Raw genomic sequence first — 16,351 nt, 5'->3', positions numbered from 1 at the left:
ACTGACAGACTCATGAATGCAAAAAACCAAAACCTACTTATTCCAATTAAACAAATATTTATTGAATATTTATATGAGCCAGGCACTAGTTCCAGGTGCTTTGGATGAAAAAGATCATCATGGCCTCAAAGATACTAGAGGAGACATGGAAGCAATCACACACCAATGCCCCAATAACATATAACATTAAGCCAAGGAATCAAACTCTCAGTGAAAATCAACATACCATCTCTTTAAGGTACAACATCGCTTCCTGAGGGATACTTTCTCTGACTCCAACCCTGGGTTAAGTCCCCCTGCTGGATGTTACTGCTGCTACCTATACCTAGCATTCAACATGCTTTTTATAAGCACTTAATGACGGCCTTCCCTGCTGGACTGTCAGTTGTGAGGACAGGGCCCTCGCACTGCACTGCTGCTTTCCCAAGCTTACCATAGTACCGACAGAAGTAGTGGTCATTTGCTGAGTTTACTTATGCATCAGGTGCCATGACAGGCTCCTTACAGTCACCACTACATTTTATCTTCCCAATGAACCCTCAGCCACTGATACTGTGCCTATCTTACAGATGAGGAAGCCATGGCTACTTGACTAGTAGGTGGTATAACTGTGAACCCAGTACTGACTTAATAACATGTAATATCACATCCACCTGAGCCACTTTTAAGAATTTCCATTATCTGATGCCAAGCTGTTCATCCAACTAATTTACCACTCTCTTCCTTGAATGAGCAACCCCACCCTTATGAACATAATGCTCAGTACCCTTTCAACACTTCACTTTTGTTTGGCCTATCCTCTGGCATTGGTCTAGATCAACTTCTCTCAAATGAGTAATTTAGTTTAACAAATCAATAATGTACTCATCTATTAGAAACATTTTCTGAAAACTTTTCCCCAAATTTGTTCTACAGAAGGCTTATCCTTCATGAAACAATTGTTGGGACTGCCTACCAGGATCTCCTATTAGGTCTATTGGAACCTGAGAAAATAGTTCCTGTAATAGCTTTATTTTTAAAGCACTTTTCAGACTCATATAATGACCTATAAGCTATATAGGACTGTAGAAATTACCCAGTTCAACTTCTCATTTTATAGCCAAGATTGAGAAAACTCGGATTTGATCCAAGTTACAGAGTCAGTGGTGAGTCAAGACCATGCTGTAACCTCCTGCCTAACTTTATTAATATATGATAACTGCTGCCACTCCAGTATTAATTTCACAAAGGCCAACATTTCTAATACCTGTTGGCATCTACGACTTGACTGCCCAGGTTCCAGTCCCAAATCTACACCCCTCTCTAGCTATGTGATCCTGGGTTAGATATTTACATTGTTCATGCCTCAGCCTCCTCCTCTGTTAAATAAGGATCATAGTTCCTACCTCTTAGGGTTGTTAGGAAATCTAAATGACATTATACATGAAAAGCACTTAGAATAGTGTGTGACACATAGTATATACTCAATAGATACTATTATTCCTATTTGATAAATATTCTTTAACCATAGTTCCTACCAAAGGTACAAAGCATTCTCTTCTTGGAACTTAATCCTTGTGTTACTTTGAGGAATGATTGATTTTTTCCAAACCGAAATAAATACAAGGCAATTAATGTGTTCACTGATTTTACTAACACTACATTTACCATGTTATCACCATGGAATGTAAATTCAGGTTAGACAAGAAAATTTCACAAGTGTAATAAAGCATTCTGGAGTATACCAAAGTTTGTGTATAATGTCTGACCAAACCACCTTGCTGATAAATCATTAATCACTTCAATTATAGGTAATTTGTTAACATTTATGGTTCTTACAGAGAAAATAAACTTCATACATTTAAAAAGTGTTTTTCATCTAACCTTTGCATTAGTACTTAAAGTACACATTTCTATTTTAAGATAACATTTAAAAGTTATTCTAATACAACAGCAGCATAAATATAACTCTGCAATTACAAAAAAAAGCTAAACTGGGATCCACAGTTAAGTTATTCTCATGTTTACAAGTATGATTCTGAAATAAATACTACTTTTAAGCAGCTGTTATCGGCTTTTTTGGGTTTAGTTTAAATACACGTATTTTCGGTTGTGGGGAAGCTTATTGTATTATATTCCATGCACTGTTCTCAAAGGGTTAAGAGCCAACCAGCCCTAAAAACTGAAGTACTCAATCAGTCTGCAAAACAGGCAGAAAAAAATTAAATGGGATTCCTACATAATATCAAAAGCATGTGATATTCTGCAGCAACTGGGAGTACTCAGGATTGGCAAATTGTCCTCTTTTTAACTGATTTTATCAGAAGAGTTTAAGAAGGAGCATATTTTACCACTATCAAGTACATTTAAAAGTGACATGTTTCTTTTGTTCTAATTTGACTCTGCTGAATGACCTAGCTAGTTAACTGGTCACTAGTAATTTGGTTACCAGGCAAATTAAGCCTGCAAGAAAGGAAGCCAATATTTAAATTACTGTGTTATTGTGTGACCCATTCAAATGATTTATTTTCAACATAAACATATAAATTCAGTATGAGATGCCTAGCTGAAGCAAGCACCACCAACAAAACCAAGACAGCTTCTCTTCTTCTAAGGTTTAGGCTTTGCCCAGAATTCCTTATACATGGAATAGCCCATACCTAAAGAAAGAAAATGTATTAGTTAAGCACTTAATATTTTCCACGATATTAAGAAAATTGAAAACAGCTCATAAAATAGCTAAATGTAGCACCCTCCTAGCATGCAATATTTACAAGAGGAACAAGACCCTAGGCCGTTTATACTCTTGCCTTCTTAAACTATTTAAATTTCTGAAATTCTTTTTATATAGGTTCCCAAGCAGCTCAAGGCTAGTATGACTAGTTCAGACTACTGAAATATTTGCTTTAAAGATCAATATTTATCTTACAACTTTAAAAGGAGTCACTCTTGCTATGTAACAGTAAGTAAAGTCAACGAATTATAAAGCCAATAAAAGAGTGTAATACCTACATTAAAAAAATCTTTTCCAGGGCACCTGGGTGGCTCAGTCGGTTAAGCATCCGACTCTTAATTTCGGCTCAGGTCATGATCTCAGGATCCTGAGATCAAGCCCCGTGTTGGGCTCTGCGCTGAGCATGGAGGCTGCTTAAGATTCTCTCTCTCTCCCTCAGCCTGTCCCACCCCTCTCAGGCTCTCTCTAAAAAAAAAACAACAACACACTTTTCCACTTTCAAAAATTCAATAAAATAGTAGTCCTATGTCTCTCCCAGATAATGGACCTTACTACCAACCCTATTTACATATCTAGACTCCAGTGAAATTATAAACTCTGTGATGGACAGAATTGCTTTTTCTTTAAAACACTGGTAAGATGTATCACAGTAAAACTTTGTCACTACTATTAATCCAATTTTTATGTGAAAATAGATATAAGTAACATTTCAAACTACTTCAAAGTCAGCAAAAAGTATCTACCTTGATTTATAAAGTCTATTAATGGGAATTACAAACTTGAAAATTTCCTCTAAGAACCTACCAAGAGTCATTGCTCCCACAACAAAGCCTTGGGCTGCCACACGCATGTGGATCAGGTGAACAGACATTTTAGTATTTCCCCTGCTCTTCAATTTATATAATCCATATGCAACGATTGCTGCAAACCCCGCCATTCCTGTAAAACAAATAGTCACAAGTATGTCATATGCATGGGGTCAGGGAACCAAGATGACTTTACTATCAATCAGTGTACTTTCTACTATTTTTACAAAGATGTTTGAGACCATTAATTAACTAACATAAATTGAATTTTTAATTTCCCCCCTCAAAACCCAAAATCCATAATCGGTAGCAAACAGTAGCAGATTCAGAAAGTGAAGATCATCTTCAAAATGTGGGCTGTGGAGCCTGTAGGTGCTTTAAGAGTGCCAAGGGAACTCTTCCTCTCAGTCCTACTTCCTTCCCTGAAGGGAATCAGGTAACATAGCAGAGACTGTAATAAACCATAACTGTGAGTGTAAGCTTTTTTTTTTTTTTGAGTCTTGTGAGTCCTTCTAGCAAATCACCAAGACTGGGGGTGATCGTGGGGTCCCCCAACACATTCACTGAAATAAGAATCAATAAACAAAGGCTGAAGGCACACAGAATTTTTATAGAGTTATATCAAGCCAATATTACATATTTCAACATATGAACAAAATATATGAAAACAAAGGCTTTCAGAATGTGCTTGATGGATGAGTTGACCACACTTCTACTGAGTTAAAGCTTACAATAGACTGATTATTAGAACATCAACGTCAAACTTACCAATGGGAACAAACGGTGCTTCTCTAGCTTTTCGGATAAGTTTAGATCCTTGATCTTCATCATATGAAGAAAGAGAAACATCTGTGCCGGTTGACATAATGGCTGAAGAATCCTCCTGAAAGAGAATTTCCAGGAGGTTCTATAATTAAAAGCATCTACTACACTGAATAGCTGGATGTACTTAAAATACTCCTAGTTTCCACATAAATACGTGGTATGTTATCCATGAAGTTTAAAAAGTATTTTTTAGAAACTGTATTTTTAACCCATAGCTACTTTTAGGAAGAGTTGTATTTATTCCCCCTCTATTGTTCTGATGTTTATCCCATACAACCGATCCCTTTTTATTTTTATTTATTTATTTATGTTTAAATAGGCTCCACACTCAGCATGGAGCCCCACATGTGGCTTGAACTCACAATCCTGAGATCAAGAGTCGGAAGCTTAACCGACTGAGCTACTGGGGCACCCCAATCAATTCCTTTTTAGCACCACATCGCTGATAACAGTGAAAGTTTTTTTTTTTAATTGAAATAACTTTTGTCAATTAAAATAGTAGCCATTCATTTTCTGGCTATTTGTACACTTAGTCAATTTAACTTAATGACTTCACTCAAACCAAACCAATACTCCTTACTGCCTCTTCAAAACATGTTGAATATCCTACTAAGCACTTTTAAGTGTAGTTTTTATTGGTTACAACTGAGACTGACTTACTGACTCCAACATGCTACATGGCTTCAGTTCTCACCTTTGAAGAGTTTCCCCTGTTACACTAACGGTGGCCATTTTGGGGAAAAGATTACAGCTGTTCTGAATAACCAAAATTTCTACTTAGCTCATTATTTACTTCTTTATAAGAATAAGCTTTTACTGGGGCGCCTGGGTGGCTCAGTCAGTTAAATGGCTGCCTTCGGCTCAGGTCATGATCTCAGGGTCCTGGGATTGAGCCCCACCATTGGGCTCTCTGCTCAGTCCGCCTCTCCCTCTCCTTCTGTCATCTCTCTCGCTCAATAAATAAAATCTTAAAAAAAAAAGACAAAGCTTTTATTTTAAATACTATTGCTAGAAATGCCTCTTTTTAAGCATAATTGACATTCAGCTGAACATAATACAGCCTTTTAGTTTTATTTTTACTTAGGGTTACCATTTTTAACACCACTGAAACAATAAAACTGAACAACCCTCAGGGTCTTAATGAATATCTCCTAAGCTTCAGCTTTACTTTCCCTTACAGAACTTAACATTCCCTGGACCTCCCTCTTAAAATTCTCTACCTCCATTCTCCCTTTTTCGGTCACCTCTCTTTACACAGGAAGCTATTTAATAGGTGTTTCATCATAATGAGAAAATAAATTCAGCTTCACCTTAGTCAAAATAAATATGTATATACTTCCTTCTTCACTAGCTGATTTAAACTGCCCATAAACATGATCCATAGAGAAAAGAAGGGAGTCAAACATAGTATGTTAAGTGTACAAGTCTGATTAGTGTCAGCTACAATAACTTCAAAAGTCAATTGCCTATCCCACTACCTATATAACATCTTACCTCCACCTCTGGGTTTTTCATGTGCATCATGCATCATACTCCCTTCAATAATAATTCTCATTCAACACTTTGCTATTCCAGGAGTGTTAGGAGTAGGTAACACCCTAAAGAAAATCCAACTCTAGAAGGAGGTGTAGTGCTTGGTTTGAAAAGTGAAATCATCCTTCTGAGCCCCCATTCCCATTGGGAAGAATCCAATTCTGTTATCTGACAAAGAAAACCTTAATCCAGAGGAGTTGTGCAGCATCACACAGCTAAATAAGAGGAAACTCAGATTCGAATTAGTCTTTCTCTTTTTTTGTACTCCATTACCTGCTAACTGAATAAACCCCTACTTACTGAGCTTTTATTATATACAAGGTTCAACAAGCTCTAGGTTCAGGACGCTCAGTATATATGTGAAGAGTTAAAACAAACACTAAAATAATTAACGGTTAAAAATCAGATTTTTTTTTTTTTAAAGGGACAGGATAGAGTATGATTACTTCCAAGAGCATAACAGAGAATGAGAACTGAATTTAGAGTGTGGTTATCTTTTAGCTGAAGTAGGTTTGGGAAATATTTGAGACTGGCCTTCAAGAAACTACATAAATGGACTAGATGGAGCTATTAAACATTATATTTTAGGCAAGTATATGCTTATTTGTTGCTTTCAAAAGTAACCTTAAGCTTCTCAAAGTCATGAGGGTTTATCACAGATCCTCCTTCCACCTTTCTGGCCACGAACCCCATAATCTAATCACATTAAATTTCTTAAAGATGTTCTCTGTACTTCAGTGCCTTTGTACAAGCTGATTTCTCTGCCTAACACTTTTCCTCCCTTTTCATCTCCTTCAGATACTTTTTCCTAGCTAACTCCTCTCATTTTTCAGGTTCTTAATTAACTTTCATTGGAAGTCTCCTTTGGCTAAGTATGATCATTGCTTTGATTATGCAGTCCTATAGGACCCCATGCTTTCTCTAAAATACTTCTTATAAATGCCTCTTCAATTGTCTCTCTTGCTAGAATCCTTGAAGTTAGCAGGCTATAGATGTCCTGATTGTATCTATATTTCCACTGCCTGGCATGATGCTTTGCATGCAGTAAGCATAGCACAAAATATTTGTTGAATAAATTTAAAAAGAATCTATTTCAACAATTACAATTATTAATTTAGGAAAATTTGGTGAAAACAATAACAAGTAAACACATTTGTAGAGTTTAACTGGTCAGTAAGAAAAATGCCAAACTGTATGTACCTAAGTGCTTAATTTTTATATTCTATTTATGAAAGAAGAAATGATAACTTGAGTAGGTCTTGGTTCCTTGCAACCACAAGAGACAAAACTATTATATAACACAATCCACTTTCTAAAACGAGCACCTTCTTTTGCAGATATATGCATGTTTTCTTCCTTTGCCTTAATTATTCCTAAACTAAGAAGTCATTTGGGAATTATCTTTAAAAACAAGAAAGTCAGTGGTCTCTCCTCTAATCTCTCACCTCTGGATCAGTGTAAATTGTTTAACTGGTCAACGGAGTTTTCTCTCCCTCCTTCAGGAAGGAAGGGAATGGCACTCTCTCTCCTGTACATAAAAGAATCTCCATTCCTCACCTATGATAGAGACTCTGAAGTTTGTATGGGTAGGACATTTGATCTCGTTTTCAGAAAGTAATCCTTAGGGTAAGAATAAGGGTGTGGGGGAAACCATGTGGTCATTATTTGCTTTCATTGACTAATGATAACCTGTTTCTGATCGAGAACACCTTGTGGCACATTTAAAGATAAAATTAATAAAGAGGAATATAAAAAGTCCAACACATCACAGATTTATTATACTATACTTCAAATTATATTTTTATACCTAGTATATTATATATTCATAACACTCCTTGTGTATAAAATTTTGGTAATTCTCTACCATCTGAAAGTTTCCCAAGTATTCATGATTTACACCCACACAACTTGAAAATGGCTAACTTTTAATGTATCAGGATCAATAACTATGAATCATATAATTTGAGAATAACAATCCAGACAATCCATGCCAGTAGCCTAATTTTACAGATGGAAAAAGGTTATATGAATTGTTCAACATCAAGAATGTATCTCTGGCAGGGGAGGATTAGAACCCAGATCTCCTGATACAGTCCAGAGTTCTTCTGATTGACAACATATTGCCAAGGCATCAATCTTTTGCTGGTAATATATTTAATCTGAAAAATATTAAAATCCATTCCTTAACAGAAGCCTGCCTTTCTTTCTTTGAATTGTAAAAAAAATATGCAAGTCATGCCTAAAATTAAATAGAACTTTCTTCCCTCGTGACTTAACTCATCCACCAATTTCCACTGTGCTTTGAACAGATCTTTTTTACTAGCAGGACTTCTAGATTTCCCTTTAATTTTCTCATCTGCCCATAGCAATTGACCCAGATCTCTGTCAAAAAGTTGAACAGGTAGAAAAAGAGGCACCGATGACCAGATGATATTCAAAGCCAATCTGAAAACACTAATTATTCTCTAAACTTAGTAAGATACTACTGCAGACCTTTCCAAATGCATGGGAACCTAGAAAAGATGTCAGGGAAGATGAGCTGCCCAGCATGAGGTGATGTAACAGACTGAAGGATCTTCACAGCCTGTCATTTTGGTCACAGAACTACTAATAACAAGGACTTCAAATTTTGATTTTCCATCAGTCCCCTGTCAGCTTGTTTAAAATGGCTGCAAAGGCCCCACCCTGGAGATTCTGATTCAGAGGGTCTGGGGCAGGGCCCAAGGAATCTGTATTTTAAGAAGCCCCCTTTGACTGATTCTGGGGCACAAGGAACTAAGAGATGCCCTGGTATACAGGACTCAAACTTGTGTGTCACGCTGGGGCCTGGTGCCTCTTCAATCTGTCTGAACTTTTCCATCCAAACCGGTCAAACTCGAAAGTGCTGGGTACTTCTGGAAGCATAAATCCTGTGGTGGGGATTACTCGACAGAAGGAACTAGCTGCTGCCCACACCCGTATGTAAAAGAGAAAGGCGAGGAACACTGACGAATCATTTCAGCTGCTCCCAATTCTAAACCCGCGCTCTGTTTTCTAATTCCTAACTGGCGGGTTTAGCTTTCTTGGGAGAAATTTAAATTCCGTCACAGATGCTTTAAAGAGGGGCCTGGGGCCTTCTTACCCTCCCAGGGTAGGAGGAAACCCGGGGTCGTGGAGAAGAGTAAGGTCGTATGGTTTTACGCCCTCAACCTTTCCAACAGCCCCCCCCACCCCCACCCCGTGACCTTGCCGGGAGTCCAGGGCCGGAGCGCTTGCCCTCCCAACCCTTCCCTCCTCACCCACCGCGCGGGCCCGCTCTCCGGCAGGCTCCCTGCTCCGGGTACTATCCGCGCTACCGGCTCCCTGAGGTCGGCCCCAGCCCCCTCCAAGGCTCTCTCATTACTGCCCCCTCCGCGAGTCTTCCCTCTCGGCCACGATTTACTCCACAAGCTTCTACTTCATCCCCTCACCCGAAAGGCCATCAGACCCCCCAACCTTCCCTGAGCCACGAGGTCGGGCCCGAAACCCGCCAATTCCACCTCGCCCCCTTCAACCCGGGCATCTCCCCCCTCCTCCCAGCGCCGCGGACCCCACCACTCCCGCGGCGCTCTCGGCCCAGCCAAGCGCCGCCCGGCTTCTTCCCGCCCCACGGTCGGGTGTCCTCCGCTCCCAGGACTCCCTCAATCTTCACTTACCTACAATGACAGGACTTCGGCTCCAACTGCTTTCTGGCTCTCTCCCACGCTAGCCATCCAGCCGGCTTCTCCTCGTCCCGCCCACACCTGGCCCCAGCCAATCAGAAGCCAGCGGCCCGCAGGCGAGGGTCCCGGTGGGTGCGTGCGTGTGCGCGATGGGTAAGGCGGGTCCCGGATTGGCTGGGGCGACGAGTGTGGGCGGTGGCTCCGCGTCCCCGGCTCTCTCGTAAGGATCTCGTCATGGGTGAGAGTTCACGGGCAGGGCTCCGCGCGAGCGCCTCTCAGCGCCCCTGGCCTGTGCCGGGCGGGACCTCGGACTTCTCTCGCCCTTTTCCCCTACTGCAGTGGCGGCGAGCACCGCGAACGTTGCGTGCTCCGTGCGCGGGTGGGGCGGGGCAGGGCATGAGGGGTTTCGGCCGCAGCCAGTCCTTGGGAGACTTGAGGGAGGACGTTCCTGCCTGCTTGGGCGCCGGCGGCGGTGGGGCGACAGAGCCCTCGTTCCGTTCCGTTCCCCTGGTGGTTATGCGCTGCCACGAACGTGCGCTGTCGGGCCTCTCGCGGAGCCTTTCTTGGAGTTTACATTGTGATGAGGGGCAGCCATTGGTCGCAAGCATGGGTTCGCTGGAGACCTCAACCAGAATGGGGGAGGTTTCTCTGAGGAAAGAAGTGTCAGCGGCCCCTGGTGACAGTGAACTTCCGGAGACAGAGGCCCCTGGCTTGTTGGTATGACAGATTAGCAGTCAGTATGGCGAATTGATGCAAAGCATTAACGACAGTGCCATAGGGAATATGTCTGCGACTAAATTAGAATCCCTTAGTAGAACCGCGAATTGAGGCATATTGCCAATGCTGTATCACACAGGTAGGCACTAAGTGCCACGGGCTCCGGATTTTGAAAATCTTTTGTCTCATAATTAAGACACATGTAGAAAACATTCATGCTCTGGATGATGAATTAAAAACCCCATACCTTGATTATATGGTATGCTTTCAGCTACTTGAAGGCACATACTTTGTCTGGTTCATGCCCATCTCTCCCAGAACATCGTCTTTGAGCTCAGTAGGAGCCCGGTGATGTTAAATGAAGAAAAGACATAACCGATGCAGTAATTGGAGGGCTGCAAAAATAAGTAGGGATGATCAGGACTTATTTAGGATAATTAGAATGACAAAAGAGCCTAAGAGACTTGAATATGAAAGCAAGTCATTATTAAGTCCTGTGATTCTGGAAATACAAAGGCTAACAGCAGTAGTGAGCGTGTTCATTCCTGAAGGGGATTTCTATAAATCAAAATAATGTTAGCTAATTTGCTCATTTCCAGAGAATGAGATTTGGGATGAGGGAAACTTGGGTGTTAGCCCCAGGCTGAACACGTAGTAGTCGTGACCGAGGGTTTTACTTCTCAAAACTTCACTTTCTTCGTTTGTAAGACGGAGAAAACAGTGGTGCTGGTTAATGAGGAAATACACGTAGTGTTAGCACAGTGTCTGGCCTGAAAAGTGCTTTAGAAGTGCTATTGCTTTAAAAAATTACTGTGCTGTGAATTGTATGGAAAGAGGCAGACCCTGCCCTATTTGTGTGAGAAATTCTTTCTTTCTGATTGGTATATAGAAACCAAAATCTTGGTAAATGATAATGATAAATATCTGAAACAATCAGATAATGTAGAAGATTTTTTTATTTTTTTTAGATTTTATTTATTTATCTGACAGAGAGCATACAAGCAGGGGAAGGGAGAGGGAGAAGCAGGCTCTCCACTGAGCAGGGAGCCTGACATGGGGCTCGATCCCAGGACCCTGGGATCATGACCTGAGCTGAAGGCGGGCGCTTAACCGACAGCCACCCAGGTGCTCCTATAGAAGATTTTTTTAATAGAAATTATTCTGCTGCACTTTATTCCATATTGTGTTACAAGAAAAGGACAGTGACAATTGACAAACCATGACATCTTTCATAATGTAGACATAATTGGTAAGAAATGTGCGTCATGTATATTTCATTCTCCTTACTCTGTCAGAAGTATAATTGATGCAGAAGACATTAAAAAATTATTTGGTTTCTCATGTATTAAACTAAGCCACTTGTAGTTTATGGAAGGGAAGACAGCACAAGAAGTATCTGCCTATTTTGTTAATTTCTCCTCTTTAGAGAGCCTTTGTAACTTCTCATGTTCCAAGTAGCAGTCTACACATGATCATATCTATATAAGAGAAATGGGATTCTAAACTCAGATGTCTTTTTAGGCTGAGGCCCAGCTTAAAGGTACATTACCTTGTACCTTTGTCCTTGTATCCTTCTTAAAACTACTTTGTGATCTTTGTGGAATTTTGTCTAAACCAAATGTTAAACCTTTTGAGCAAATTGGTAATATCCGCAGATATTTTTAAAACCAGAGTTAAAAGTCCCCTTCAGCAATCACTGGACATGTATATCGTGTTGGGTACTATACTGGATTCGGAAGTTAAAGACTTAGTCCCTTCTCTGAGATGATTTATAATCTTTTTAGGTAGAAGGAACAGGTAGAGAAAAACATCAAAGACAGTTTATGGTAAGTGCTTTGAATGCAGCTTCAGGTAGATATCCTAGTGAGTGTGCAGTTTCAGAGAAGGCTTCTTGGGACTGGGGCTTGGGTGAGTGAACTTTGAAGAATGATTATTAGCATGTAAATAAGTTGGGAGACTATTCCAGAAAGAGGAAACAGTGGGCAGAGGAATAGCAGTAGACTATAGGATTGTAACTCTAGCATGGACAATGAGTGGGGAGAAGGAAAAAAAATTGTGACTAAAGCAGAGTCAGAATAATGGGAAGTAGGTTTAAGCTACATGGGAGAGGACTTTAAACGCTAAATAACTTGCACAGTATTCTATTAGGTGGCCCCTGAAGGTTTTGGAGCAGGATATTGACAGGAATACATTTGAGGTAATTTGTAGTGAAGTAGAATGGATTAGAAAGGGAATATCAGTATTACTCAGCCAGAAAATTAAAAACTATTCAGTATATAGTTCATTATATTATTTGTACTGAGCCCACATCCTTTGTCTCAGCGATATGGAAGGAAGGCTGCTACATGCAGGGGCATCATCCCTCTATCCTCCTGGACAAGGACCACTGCTTTGAAGCAGCAATAATCCTTACAAAGCAATTCCCAGGGAGAACTGTCAAGGCCCAGACCGTCATAAAATGCCATGTTAGAGGACTGCCCTGCTGGGCTACTCATAATATTCTACAGTTTTGTACCTTTACACTTCGCAAAGTCATGGAATAGTACTTAAGCTGTTTGTTTTAAATAAAAACTTACCAGGCACATTAATAGCATGTTTTAAAGTTTTATTTATTTATTTTTTAAGATTTTATTTATTTATTTTGACAGAGAGAGAGAGCACAAGCAGGGGGAACAGCGGAGGCAGAGGGAGAAGCAGACTCCCTGGTGAGCCGGGAGCCTAAAGACCCTGGAATCCTGACCGGATCTGAAAGCAGACACTTAACCGACTTAGCCACCCAAGTGCCCCTAAAGTTTTATTTAAAACTAGCCCACAAGGTAGGAGTTAACAAACAAAAGAATCTCCTGTGGCAAACAAACAAAAAAAGAATCTCCTGTGGCAAAAAGTGATTGGGTCCCTCCCTGGACTGCTTATGCAAGTCTTTCAAGAGTTTTGTAAGAAATGCTTTTTTTTTTTTCCCCCAGAAGGAGCAGCTGCTGATCATATCAGACCACCACGTTCTGCTCGGGTATGACGGTTTCTCTTGTTCACAACTTACACATTTCAGAACATTAAGTCTGAGGTTCCTAGTCCATCGCTCTGCCCTTTAGGAAGTATAGTTCTAAAATGCAATCTCAGAACTCTCCAGAGGGAGGAAAGTCACAACCACCTTTTAAATTTTATGAGAGGCAGTATAATAGTGTTTAAGACCATAGACTCTCGAGCTTGCTTTGCTGGTTACAAGCTATGTGATACTGAGCAAGTTACTTAATCATTTTGTGCCTCAGTTTCTTCATTTGTACAATAATAGGACCTACATAATAGGACTCTTGGGAGGCTCAAATGATATGTAAAACTGCAACATTGCCTGGCATATATAATAAGTGCTATATATGTTAATTATTATGACATTTCTGGTTTCGTTTTTGTGTGTGAATTCCTGTCAGTTCAGCTTAGCTAAGCTGTAAACACAACTAATAGTTTCACTTGTGTGTATGTGTTTGCATGGTTTCCATTTTTAAAAGTCTTTTGGTTACAGAGGATTTGCATAAAAATCATAAATATAAGATGCACACAACCAGACTTTAGGAGAGCAGAAGCAAGGAACTATCAGGCACCTTTCATCTCTTCAGTTGACACTGTCTCCTACTTTTATATCCTTGGTTTCATTCAACCATGTAAAATATTTTTCCTATTAGTAATCAATATGGCAGTAGGATTTGTGTGTTTAGACAGTGATATTTTCTGTAGTGAACAAACATATTATACTTTAAACATTTTAGTCTTGAATTGATTTTTCCATTAACGCACTTAGTATTATTTGTTATTGTTGTTTCAGGCAGGAACATTCTTCTTAACAAGTACCAAGGGGAAAAAATGTGGTGGAGTGGAAGGGGGACTGGCCTGTTCCCCCAGGATTGCTACATGCATGTAGTCAAAAGACATGGATTTGAATGCTTATTAACATTATGACGTTAAACAAATTACTGAGCCTGTTGGAACCTCAACTTTTCATCAACAAAATGGAGATATTAATAGGTACCTTACAGGGTTACACTGTGTGATCTCAATAACCCTATATAAGATACCAAGAACAGTGCATGGAACATAATGGACACTCATGAGTTCCCCTCTCTAAACTAGCCCCCTTCCTCTTGCTGCCATATTCCTAAGCAGTAACCAGCAAAGCATCTTAAATTACTTTTCTTCTCTAGACCTCTAAGTTTCCTGAACCATGCTACTAAGTCATCCTTTTAGGTATCTTTGCTCAGCCTCACCTACTAACCATTTCCACAGAGAGCACTGGGAACTTCTCTCACCTGTCCCTTTGCCCCCCTTCCCGGCCCCCCCGGACTTACCTGCATCCACCTCAGTCATTTCTCCTGGTCTTGGGCGCCTTTCTCCCACTGAACACCAGTCACTCCTGTACTGGATTCCATCATTTCTTGCCACCTCAGCTGTCAACTGTTTGCTTTCTCATCTGTAAGTTTGCTTGTTCTCTCTTGTTACAGGCTTCTCATACCCAAGATTCTTCTACTAATAAAAAGCCTCTTTATAGCTTCTTAATCTTTTCTGTAGTTGTTGCTCTATTTTCTCTCACCCTGGCTTAGGAGAAAAAATATATGTATATACACATATTATTTCCACATCACTCTTCGCTTGACCCACTGGTTTCTATTCCTGTTACACTACTAAGACTACAATAGTGAAGGACATCATTCAGTGGATATAATTCAGTTTCTCCGCGCATATATGACTTGACTGCCATACTTGATACCACGAATCTTCTCTTGACACCTTTCTTTTGGTTCTTGCAATCTGGCCATTCTTTCTTAGTTCCTATCACTGAATTCACTTCCTCTGTCCCTTAAATGTTTTCCAGGATTCCGTTCTCACACTTTCCTTTTTACTCTCTTTTCTCCTCTTGGGATGATCTCACATACCCTCATGGTTTTTTATTCTCATCTATATACTGATGCTCTCTTGTCCTCTCTCTGCCTGAGCTCTAGAACTGTAGATTCAATTGTGTGTTGGACGTCTCTACCTCAATAGTCCACAGATTCCACAACATGTCCATAAATGAATTGAATTAATCATGTCTCTCCTCTCCTTCCCCCTACTCTGGACACTCCCCTCTTGAAAAGCCTATACTTTCTCTTAAATTCCCTAACTTGGTTGGTGGAACAGCTATCCATCCCATTAACCAAATATGAAACCTGGATAAATCCTTCCTTGACACAACTTCCTCCTTTCTCCACATCCAGCCAGTGACATCTGAGCAGAGAACTGAATGATGAGGGGCCAGCCCTATGAAGCTCTGGGGGGACTATTTAAGGCAGAAATGAGACTCTGCCTTTATTGTCATAGTAATGTGCTCTGCATACTCCTGTATCCAATGGTGTTAAGAGGATTATTTATACAGGAAAGCTCTTAAACAGATCAAATAAGGAAATGCATTTACATCATCTTAGGGTAGAACACAAGACTGTTTTCACTGACAGTATTTTCAAACAAAAAGCTGCGAGATTGTCACTAAAAAATGGATCTTAGATTCATTGCAGCTCCTCAAATTCCTTTTTTGTTCTTTGTGGGAGGGAGCAGGGGAGATGGGCAGGTGGGGTGGGTAGGCACAGACCTCCCCTAACTTAGCTATACCTCTCCTGCCTGTTGGCTTTGTTTTGAAGACACTTGGATTTGGGATTAACAACACAATCATTCCTTCTTAAAAATTTATATAATTTTATATTCCATATATTTTGTTATTATATACGCCCTTTAATAGAAAATATTCAGTTTTGTGTTTTATATCCTGATTTTTTAAATTAGAAAACTTATAATCTTATATAATCTTTATAACTAAAACGATTGCCTTACTTTTATGATCTGTATTTTGCACAGATATGGAGCTAGGTTATACGAAAACACAATTGATTACTGGAAGCAAAAGCTTTCTGTTTATCATGAGCAAATAGCTCTTTCCATCAGAAAGGATAAACGTGATTTTCTCCCTGGGCTCCCTCCCTAGCTGCCTCCTGGCACTCGAGACGATGTTGAGTACTATGGTTATATGTGAACATTGGGTTGCCAGCACCGTGGCA

The 16,351-nt window shown here is 40.1% G+C and overlaps 1 protein-coding gene across 1 annotated transcript; it reads right to left on the bottom strand.

Moving 5' to 3' along the window:
* Nucleotides 1–37: 37 nt before the first annotated feature.
* HIGD1A (HIG1 hypoxia inducible domain family member 1A) lies at nucleotides 38–9,704 on the bottom strand. The gene is made up of 4 exons (XM_025883500.2): nucleotides 9,552–9,704; nucleotides 4,288–4,402; nucleotides 3,518–3,652; nucleotides 38–2,639 (listed from the first exon to the last, which is right to left on the bottom strand). The coding sequence occupies exons 2-4, from the start codon at nucleotides 4,382–4,384 to the stop codon at nucleotides 2,590–2,592; spliced, it is 282 nt and encodes a 93-aa protein (XP_025739285.1). The 5' UTR covers nucleotides 4,385–4,402; nucleotides 9,552–9,704; the 3' UTR covers nucleotides 38–2,589.
* Between the last annotated feature and the right edge of the window lie 6,647 nt (nucleotides 9,705–16,351).

The sequence above is a fragment of the Callorhinus ursinus genome, unplaced genomic scaffold (assembly GCF_003265705.2).
Source record: "Callorhinus ursinus isolate GAN/ISIS: 27379988/994484 unplaced genomic scaffold, GSC_fseal_2.0 scaffold1, whole genome shotgun sequence".
NCBI classification, from domain to species: domain Eukaryota; kingdom Metazoa; phylum Chordata; class Mammalia; order Carnivora; family Otariidae; genus Callorhinus; species Callorhinus ursinus.
The sequence above is the reverse complement of the archived record's forward strand: the minus strand, read 5'-3'. Positions and strand labels throughout refer to the sequence as shown.